The sequence below is a fragment of the Abrus precatorius genome, unplaced genomic scaffold, assembly GCF_003935025.1.
Source record: "Abrus precatorius isolate BTA unplaced genomic scaffold, Abrus_2018 Scaffold4, whole genome shotgun sequence".
NCBI classification, from domain to species: Eukaryota; Viridiplantae; Streptophyta; class Magnoliopsida; order Fabales; family Fabaceae; genus Abrus; species Abrus precatorius.
This window is the reverse complement of record NW_020874384.1, coordinates 12197609-12209096: the sequence shown is the minus strand read 5'-3', so window position 1 is coordinate 12209096 and position 11488 is coordinate 12197609. Positions and strand designations below refer to the sequence as shown.

Below are 11488 nucleotides of genomic sequence, written 5' to 3'. Positions count from 1 at the left end.
AGCCTTGTAATAGATCTTGGACTTGGACTTTACTTTGATGTCTTGCATTAGCAGCATAATAAGCCTTTAAAATCTTTTCTCTCATTCTTTCATTTTTTTTCTATAACATTTTTTTTTGTTGAAGTTCAATCACAAGAGCATGGATTATAGTAATTGGTAACATAAAATTAAATAATTTTAAATTATTATAATAAAAACTAATTGTTTAAGTGATCGATCATATAGAATTTAAATTATTTTAAAACACTTTTTGTTATTTTGATGAAGCAAAATTTTAAATTAGTATATATTATTAAAAACCTAAACACATTCACATAAGTGTTGTTAGTTAAGGTGCATTTATTGTTATATGTACTTGACATTGTATCCGATTGAGTACATAAATGCTATCAATATTGTGGGGTATGCATGAAATATCTAATAAAGCCCAGGTTGTGTTAGAATTGTTAGATAGTGAAAAGATAGTTGTTTAATCGTTAGTGTATAAAATTATAACTCAATTCAAGATAAACTTAAATCGGTGATTAATTAAGATCAGTAAACGCTTGTAATCGAAGTAAAATATGTAGTTATAGTCATTGACGTGTCAAAGCCAAAACCTCATACATGAAAATGGAAAGAAGACAAAAATTTGACCCCGTAAAGCATGTACTCACGGTAAAACATAAAGCATAAGAAAAAAAACTCTCATGATCAGAGTTGATCACAGTCCAACCCATAGAGCACGCAAATACATGTAAAAGAACTAGGAAAATGAAAATAAATGATGTGAATTGTGAATGAAGTGAAAATCATCCTTGGAACCATGTTCCTAAGGAATCCTCTTGTCATCATTTAAAGCATCGTTTCTATTGCTTTTTACTTTCAAAAACTTCACATCTGATTCGGGAATGGAAGATTTTAGTAAGACGACAAGTTTCGTGGCAAGATTTCAATTCTAGTTTGGGTCGTGTGTGTGTGTATAATTTACATAGTATTATTTTATTTTTCGTTAATGGTCTTTGGTATTTCATCTACGCTAAATAAAAGGAGTCTGAACTCATAATGATTTTGGGCTGACTTCCTTGCACGTGCCCATGACATGCTACTTTTATTCTCGTTTCGACCAGCTGCTCAAATTTGACCCAATTGAGGCCCAAAGTAAAAAACAATAGAAATCTGAGAAGATTTTGGCTGTTCTAGCCCAACAACAACAACAATAAATTCTAAGTCTGATTTAGAAATAAAAATAAAATGACCTACGTTTTGGGCCTATATCTGTCAAGTTTATTAAATTTTATTTAAGCAATAATAAAAATAATAATGACAAAAATAATAATAATTTAAAATCTAAAAATTATCATTTTCTTTTAAGCATTTATTTTATTATGATTATCATTAATTTTATTTTATTTATTGATATTATTTAGACATTATTTCATATAAATTTTGACGTTATCTCTTAAATTTTTAGAATTGTTTCTTTTTTTTTTAAATTATATTAAGAATAAATAAAATTCGATGTAACGATTTATAACACTAGTATATATCAATTGTGTATATTAAGACTCATGTGTAGATATTTTATTTTAATTTATTTTTTAATTTTAATTTATTAAATATTATTTTATTAATTAACTAAAATATACTTTTATTTTTTAAATATTTTTTTATTACTTAAACAATTGCTTTAATAATTTAAGATCTAAATAATATTATATAGTTAATTAAATAATTATGTAATTGATCATTAAAAATTATTTTATATTTTATGATATCGATATATAATTTACATGATATTTAATTGTCAAATAAATCATAAAAAATTTATATATAGTTTACATTGTCTTAAATTTCTTATAATATCAACTTTTATTCAATTAGGGTAAATTATACTTTATTTTTATATAGTTTTACACTTTTTCAGTTTATCTCATGCTTTTTTTTTATTTTACTAAATTTATTTATTGAATATATATATCATGCATGTATGATTCCAATCGAAAAATGGTGGACGACCCAGTACTCGACATATCGAAAATGTAATATGTTAAATATACATTGATTATCAAACAGGAGTTTAACATAAGTGAGTTAACATTATAAGTACAAAACAATTTCTTAATATGTACGGAGTATGGTAATATGCAAGCGAACTTTGCCTCTCAGACAGTATTTGTATTTGATGTTTAGATAAACCTTGTGAAAGATAATTAGTAATATTATTTTGATAGGAAAAGAGTTAGACAGTGGAGTGATCATAATTATATGACTGCTACATAAGATTCTCAAAAGGTTTACATATTGGATACGAACTATGTTTCATAAAAGGACAATGGAAAGTCACATCGTTGTAGTTAACCGTAAGGAAATGTGAATCTTGAGTAAGTCACACTTACCTAACTATTCAAACTCTTTCTGATAAACAACATGAATAATAATAATAATAATAATATATCTTGTATTCGATTGCAAATTTAGCTATGAAAGTAACTGTTCATCAATTCTTCAGCAACCAAATGTGTGAAAGGTAAAGTGCATTAGAAACTTTTAATTTTGAAATCCAAACCTAAAATAATTTGCGCCAGTTGGTTAAAGATGGCAATAATGTTCTCATTTGAGACATTTGAGGACTACAGTTCATGAAAACAAATGATTTATATATAAAATAGGACTTAAGGCCAACAAACCTAATAAGGATCATAAGGGAAAAAAAGTAATCTAAAACTGCATTTATTTATAAGCATTATAAATAAGGGGTTTTTTTGGCACTTAATATACGCTTGAAGTATAAAATGAATTGATTGCTAAGAAGTATATATAAATGAAATCTCCATTTTTCCCTTAAATATATTTGTTTTAAAACAAGTTCTTGTAAGATAAATACCATCTATCATTTGTATTTATGCTTAACATGCAATAATAATATGGGCTCGAAGTTGCATAAATAATTAAAGAATGAAAAATATTGAAGTGATAAATTTGATAAAAAAAAAAAAAAAAAAACTAGTTTTGTTTAAAATAACACATTCAGTATCTGATTTGCTGGCAAAGTTATTTTCTATTTCTAGAGGAGAATGTAAATATTTTTCATAAACAAAATTTCCTATATCGGTGACAAGATTAAACGATACAAACTTTATTTTCAACACAAAATCAAGAATGTCTTCTGAAAACTACACTTGCACCAAATATCCATGTGTACGAAATAGTTATTAATAAAAGTAAAAGTTCTTGCAACTGTTTAAATAGTTTGAACGAGTTAAAAAATGCAAATGATTAAAAATTTCTGAAAAAATTAAACGAAAATGAAATGATCCATTATTAAGTTTAAGAATCCCACAATCCAGATATAGCAAATATATACATAACAATAGTAATTAACTGACTTTATACTAGTTTCAGGGTGAAATTGTACAATTACAACTTTCATTCATTTGCTAAAGGAAAATGATAATTTCACATATGAATTTCCCACATCTTACACAAGGTTGACTTAGAAATATTTCTTTGATGATATTTCCTATAAAATTTTCTGAGTTACTTGTGCATAAGATCGATATGTGAGAGAAATCATACTTACAGTCATCATTGACCTTTTTCTAAATCAGCCTAAGTGCTTTCTTCAAAATGCTATTACCATATGCACTTGTCTCAAGGTTATTGTCACCCCTAACATTGATTATAAAATCCACTTCAGCAATCTTGGAACGCTTTGCATATGCCAATACATGACTCTTAATCTTCTCCAATTCCCTGTCTGAATTCCACTTCCACTCTGTGGAGATAATCATCCTCTCCAACCATTCAGCATTATCCAAAATAAACTTGACTAAACGTATCTCATGTTCGTTACCTTTGAATCCTAAAATTAGAACAACTTCAAGACTATATGGTAAACAAGTAGAAAGAATTGTTGAAGAGTATAAGTCACCTTCATCAAATGGTTCCACCTAAAATATTTGGTCAAACAAAACAATGAATTTATACTCAAAACAAAAATTGAAAAAAAAAATAAAACGTAGTTGGTACTCTATACTTACGTTTTCTAATTTGAGAATCTCAAGAAATGTTGCCTTTTGGAGAAACTTGAATAACATTTCAATAGTAAATTTCTCGAGGACTAGCTGATCTAATCTGTCGAAGTTGGGGATTATCTTTGTAAACAAATCTTTAGCATAGGCAAGAACCTAAATGACAATTGAGAAGGGAAAGAAAATTAGAGATTTTAATTTATTAGGGAGTTTTATCCTCCTGAATGAATGCGAGATTAGTTTTAATTTTCAGTTTTAACTATTCTTTGTTGTACATTCCACTTGAAAAATAAAAAGGGAAAAAGATGATAGAATCCTGGTTCAAAAGGAGAAACACTTTTAAATTTGAAAGGCATATCATTGTTTAAATTTATAATGATAGTTAATTATTTTTAAAACAGAAAATTTAGATATCAAATCTAATACACTAGAATTTTTCACTATCGTTTCATATGAAGTTGGAAAAAGTTATGTTTGCTAGCAAAAATAACTGAATAGCTACTAAAATTACTATTTACAATCATTAGTCAATGAATGGACAACTCACACTGTATTACGATAACATTCTTTACATATTTTAGAAAGATCATACGTAAATTTAATTACATTTTTAGTTCAATTTATCATTTCATGATTGTTCTTTTTCCATTTTTTCAAATCAGCAAAACATAATTAACAAGGTATAAAGAGTATCTAAACGTATATGCAAAGGTTAAATTAACTACATTTTTTCTTTTTTCATTGAAGTAAATATTTAACAATGCATTACTACTTTTAGAGAACAAAAAGAAAACATATAATGACTATAGTAAGAAGAAGGGAGAAAAAAAATAGTGCATCATCGTTATATATATAAATGCATGCACAAGAAAATTATTAGGTGAAAAACATCAAAGTAGAACCACTCAAACATGAACTATTTAGGTAAAATACATCTAAGCATTAACAATGACGTCGTACTCAATGATAATTATACTTCGCAGCATAAAAAATCTGAAATGCAAACACAAACTATCTGCTCAAAATATAGATTCAGGACTCAAAACAATAGAACATACCTGATTGGTGCCAGTGCCTAGATTCAAATATTGTGCTTCATGAAATTGTTTCAGAAAAATACATGTCTGAAAACTCAACTCTTGCATTTTGGACATCGGGTAATCACTCTCCAGAAATACTTGAGTAGAACAATTCAAAACTGAGGATGGATCTTCTATGACAACATTGTGATATAGAAGATCACCATAGAAAGAGAATGTCTCAATGTGCTCTGCAAAAATCTTGATGGTAGATTTATGTGATACCCTCTTAGAGGTCATGAGTGAAATGCTTTCAAGTTGAGGAGCATCAATACAAAAATTCTGGAACCATTCACAATCAATAGCTTCAATCACTTTGAGGACTGGGAAGCTGAAAATAACCTCATTTTTGCGAGGATAAACTTCTTTCAAGAACACTACTCGACATAATTTAAGAGATTGAAGGTTTGGGAAACAAACAGTGTTGGGTACTATAAGTGAACAGTTCATGTCAAGTACCATGTGTACCAAAGAGTTGTGACAAAAAAATGAAAAGAATGAGCGAAAAGCTTCTTTTCCACTATACTTAATGTGAAGCTTTTGGATATTCTTTCTTGAGACAGCTGCTAGCCATTGATTAATTAGATATGGTTCATACTTCTTGTCACTTGAAATGAGAAGAGAGAAATTCTCGATCGTTGAATTGCCATTGAGATGAATCACTTTGTTCACAACTTTTGCAAAGTGCTCTTTGTTGTTCACTACTGTGGATTTAATCCACCTATCATCCAAATGTATGTTGCTGATTGATTTCCAAACATCGATCCACCTTGTAGATAACACACATGTGCGAACTGCTTCCTTTACTTTTAGAAAGGATAAAATGCGACCAAGAATGAGATCTGGTAGTTTGCTAATTTTGTCTTCACCATGAATCATGCTATTCCTCTTGGGAATGTTCATTTTCGAAGCATAAAACTCCTGATAAATGAATATAATGTAAATAAGGAGTTCATCTTAATAAAAGTCACTAAAAAATAATGAAAGAAAATATGAATTAATGGTTCATTACATACTTAAGGAAATAAAAATATAAGATACAGATAAGATAAAACAAAAATAAAAAACTAATACAATATTTAAAAAAAAAACGATCGAGATACACCGAATGTAAATATAAAATGTACTAAAAACAATACAGATAAATTGAAGAAAGAATCATATATATTAATAGATACTTAAATTTTGTTTCATTTTCCCCGTTTTATGTCTATAAAAATATTCTACAAAATGAATTACGAATCTCTCTTCAATCTTATCCCCTCTTTTAATTGGTAGAATATATTTAAGGTAAAATGAATGCCATGGATACAGAATAGAAGACAATGAATATATCAACAAGGAGGTCATTTTTCGCATGAATGATACAAATAAAATGAAACAAGGATATTATCGTTTAAAAATAAGCATTACTCATCTTTCATATAATGAAGACTGTAATTTATTCAACCCCTATGATATTCTAAATGCACTAGCATAAACTTTTGTTGACAAAAATTTCTGGCACCTAAAATAGAGTATTCAATCCAATTGATCAGTACTGAATGTACATATACTTTTATATGCAAATCACAACAATCCTTTGGAGTATCATCAGTGCTTCCTTTGCATCAAAGTAAAAATAATACTTTAGTCTTTCAATTTTATTTATGATTTTTATTTGTTTTTCTATTTCTTCTAAATTTTGTTTTGGCTTTTTGTTTACATGACAAATATTGGTCATTTGTATTAGTTTTATCTCTCTATCAATAACTTAATTGTCACGTTGTTTGCTGGCCAAAAATGGCCGGAAACCACCATTTTCTTATCTTTTTCCTAATCCCTACCAGCAGCACCTCAATCCTTTCCTACAGCGCCATGGATATCCCATTATCCCAACCTTCAACTTGCAAATAAAGCGCCCAATCTCTACGACTAGTCACCATACATCCCCCTCATGCACCCTTTTGTGACACCACCACAAGCAACCTAGCTCAATGACCATCTTGAATATATTGAGAATCCAACCAAACTTCATCATTTTTACCGCTTCTTCGTTGGTCACACCACAACTGCACGTTGTCTATAGTCCAAATCTTCATGAACTACCAAAACCAAATCGGCATAACTTGCCATGACTATCACCATCCATAGATCTATCCCCAACGAGTATAAGCCATGAAAACATAAAGCAATAGAACTTGTCAACAACTATAACACTCCATACTCCTCTAATATGCATTCCATTGTAGCCGCCAAACAAAACCTACATCTGCTTAGACCTAGATTTGTGCATCCATCAAATTTGTGGTTGGAATGGAAGGATGGAAAGATGGAAGGATCGGAGTAGTGACAGTGGTGGATTTTATCAATAGTGAAGTGGATGACAAGGGTTTTTGGCGATGGTGCGAAAAAGAAAAAAGAAAAATAAAGAAAGATTTTGGTGGGGGTTGAAAAAAAGATTGGTGATTTTCCGCAAGAAAATTAGATAATGCCTAAGTTATTAATACAGCAAATAATGGATTTAGATGAATATAACAAGAAAAAAGACTAAGCTGTAAAAATTTAAATAAAATAATATAATTAAAATATTAAAATATTAATTTAGCATTTACATCAACTTTCATATCAAATATCTTATCAAACATATAATTCACTGCTAGAAAATGTTGGCAGTGACGGAAATTAGAGAAAAATAATAATGTTATTTCTATGAGAGACGATTCTTTTTATTAGAGACAGAGTTTTGACAAAAGGAATATATATATATATATATATATATATATATATATATATATATAATGTAGTAGAGATGAGAATTAAAATAAAATTCATTATTTTTTACCTTTAATTCTGCCTCACCATTAATAAAATATAACTGAGACAAAATTCAATTGTCTCAATTTTATTTCGTCTTTAATCTTATCTATAACTAGTCAATATTTTTTGTGACTAAAATTGAGACAAATATTGACTTTTTTTTCTCTAATTATGTATTTAATTAGAATAATTAATTATTTTCTTTAAAATGTGCTTTATTTCACAATAAAGCAATCATATTTAATGACTTATATAAAAATAAAAATTACTTATTCAATAATATTTTAATTATTTTTAATTTACACTCTTAGTATTAACTCCATACATTTAATTTATTATAGGCATAAAAATAATAGTTATTAATTGAAATATATTTCTTAAATTGTAATTTAGTAGCTAATTCAAAATTTACTTGATTACTAGTCTAGCTCCTTAATCACACTTAAAAATAATAAATTATTTGAATTTAATTATAACTATTAATGATAGCTTTTATATTTGTAGTTGTATTTTGAATATATTCTATTTACTTTTTGTGATATTCTTGAAATGTTTTATTACATGTCACAGTTATATAACTTGGGTTTTTTAATTTAAATTTTTAATAATTATAATTTATGATAATTTTGCTTAATATACAGTGATTTACATAAAAAAATGTGTATAAAATAGGTATAAAATTTAAAAAATAATTGTTAACTATACGTACAGTTTGAGATACATCCAGAGACAAAAATGGGAATTAACTTGGAGATGAAATTAGAGGCGAATTTTTGCTGAATTAAGAGACAAAAAGCAAATTAAGAAAAAAGTCATCAAATTTAGAAACAAAATTGAAAATTCATCTCTAATTATTAAGCTCTCTTATTTTAGAGATCGAAAATAATAAATAAATACGAAATATTTATGTCTCTAAGAAATTATATTTCCATACTTAATTAATCTATAACGAGTAATTTAGTGAAATGATTTTTTGATTCTGGTTCCATTCCTAAATAGGTTTATGATAGAAAAAAATTGACTAATTAAAGACGAAAATTTTCTATGTAATCAAGAGGTTGGAATCTGAGGGCGAAGCTAATACTTCAACAGGATTATTGCCACAAATATTCTTTCGTTTAATAATAAAAATAGTTGTTCTCGTCATTTTCTAAAACTCTAATTAGAAGGGACGGAATTTGAATGGAAACGAGAAAAATCTAATTAATAAAATTGGGATTCTCCCTTCACTGAATCTGAAATTTGATTAATTTGTGAAAATCAAGTAATTTGATTAATTTGTCACAATTGAAGAGCATAACACAATCAAGCAGATCCAGTGCGTAGTTCATACAACCATTCAATGATTAACATGGCACATATACATAAATCAAGTAAGTAGATCGAGAGAGTCTACCTGAGTTGCAGATGCTACAGTGCAATGCTCTCAGAGTGTATCAGCAGCAAGAAGACAAGCTACGGAGACTCCGTCCCTTTCTCACAGGTTAAACGCAGACCATTGCTCAGTTCCAATTCTCACAAGACACGTTTAAGGACCTTTACATTCAAATCTTTGCTCTAATCTGTACTCTAGTGTTATATATATAACACTATAGTACAGATGAGAACAAACATTTGCATGTTAAAGCTGCTTAAACATGTGTCTTGTGAGATTATATATAACACCAGAGTACAGATTAGAACAAACATTTGCAAGTAAAGCTGCTTAAACATGTGTCTTGTGAGAATTGGAACTTTATATATATAAAAGGTATAAATGGCTTCAGTTACTTATAATTATTCGATTTTGGCTACCCAAGCTTGTTTATTTTAAATTTATTTATTTAAATAAATCAAAATTCAACTTTATAAGTTTGACATTAATAACTCATAAATTGGTAGTATATATATATGCATACTTAAATAATTATAATTTAATATATTTATTTCAAAGTTATGTTTAGTATTATCATTATGTGTATGTGTATATTATTTATTTAATATAAAATTTTTAAGAGTTTTATTTTAAGTAACTATTTTTAAAAAATACTATTTTATAATTTTTATTTTAAATCTTAAATTATTTTTATGTACATAAAATTATATTTTAATTCAGTATAAAAATATTTATTAAATACTAAATTAATAAAATAATCCTTCAGTAAAATATACCTAAATAAGACATAATGATATATTATTATTATTATTATTATTATTATTATTATTTAATAAGGATATTTTAGTTAAAAATTTTATTTTTATTTCTTAAAACATAAAATACATCAATGGCATTAAATATATAAAAAAGACTACATCTATGTCAAAGAAAATTAATTAATTATATATAAAATTTTAATTATTTTTATCACATGTTTTAAAAATAATTTTTTATGATTATATAAATATTTAATTGAAATATACTATAGATTATCATTCAATCATAAATTGTCATATTAAAATAAATTTAAAATAATTAATTTAAAATTTATATTTATAACATGCACAGTCTAATTAATTCACAATATAATTTTTTTATACTATTAAAATTAAACTCTTTCATTTATTATTCTTTTAATATCTACAAACTCACTATTTGAAAGGTAAAAATTAGTTATCTGTCATTCTAAGAGAATATGAATTTTAATTCAAAAATGTACAAAGGTGTTAAGGTTTGAGATCAAATCCTCTTACCTGGATATGAGTCTCTTAAGCTGAGTTTTTCCTAAAGATCCAAAGGACGAATATGACATTTTTTATGAAGGATATTGCTTTAAGGGTTAAGGTTTCTTTGAGTATCACAACATACAAAACTTTATATCAGAAAACACTGAGAAATAGGAATAAAGTTGGAGAACTAAGCTCCAAGAATAGAGGTTTAAGCTCGAATATGGAAGAGATTCAGAGTTCAGAAGAGGTTTCTTTGAGAAGAGAAGGTTTTTGAATAGAGAAAATGAAAGAGAAAACTATTTTGATGAGAAATAATGAAAGTTTCGACGTTGAGGTCCCTTAAATGCCCATCCACTCATGTCATTTTAGCTATAGTGAAAGCTTCTCACTGCAGTGAAAAAATCAAATATCTTTTTCTCTTTGTTGTCTGTCATTTTCGCTGCAACGAGAATCTCCTCGCTCCAACAAGAGTATTAGCTAAGTCAACCTTATCCACTTCTCGTTATAGCAAGACTCCCTTACTACAGCGAGAAGGCTTTAGAGAACTTGATTTCTAGATGGTCTTCCTCAATATAACGAGACATATCTCACTATAATAAGAAATCTTGCACTAAAATTCCTATTTCTTTCTATATAAGGGCCACAAAAAAGATATTACAGTTATTATTGACATTAACTTATTATAAATTTTAATATATAAAATTGTATTTTCTAAAATTTTCACAATAATAATAAATATTATTATATAAGAAAAAATTTCTACCTAGACATGATCTTCACTTTATTATATAACATGTGATGCATTGATATAATAATAATAAGAAGAAGAAGAAATTTCTATATTATAAATAATAGTATAGAAAAGTTACTTTCTTTCATTTAAAATTAAATTGCTATAATGATTTTATTTTTGTCCATTTTTTGGTTAATTTTATTCTAAATTTAAAAATA

The 11488-nt window shown here is 26.9% G+C and overlaps 1 protein-coding gene across 1 annotated transcript; it reads right to left on the bottom strand.

Annotated features, from left to right (window-relative positions):
* Positions 1-3581: 3581 nt before the first annotated feature.
* Positions 3582-7207, bottom strand: LOC113866131 (F-box/FBD/LRR-repeat protein At3g14710-like). Its single transcript, XM_027501020.1, has 4 exons — positions 7139-7207; positions 5072-6013; positions 4023-4169; positions 3582-3932 (listed from the first exon to the last, which is right to left on the bottom strand). The coding sequence occupies exons 1-4, from the start codon at positions 7205-7207 to the stop codon at positions 3582-3584; spliced, it is 1509 nt and encodes a 502-aa protein (XP_027356821.1).
* Positions 7208-11488: the final 4281 nt, after the last annotated feature.

Excerpts from the sequence above, each read along its gene's own strand:
- LOC113866131 (XM_027501020.1), bottom strand. The coding sequence starts at position 7,207 with ATGGCAAGTTATGCCGATTTGGTTTTGGTAGTTCATGAAGATTTGGAC. Across the intron at positions 4,170-5,071 it reads TAGGCACTGGCACCAATCAG|GTTCTTGCCTATGCTAAAGA; the intron begins GTATGTTCTATT and ends ATTGTCATTTAG. Across the intron at positions 3,933-4,022 it reads AGATTCTCAAATTAGAAAAC|GTGGAACCATTTGATGAAGG; the intron begins GTAAGTATAGAG and ends CAAATATTTTAG.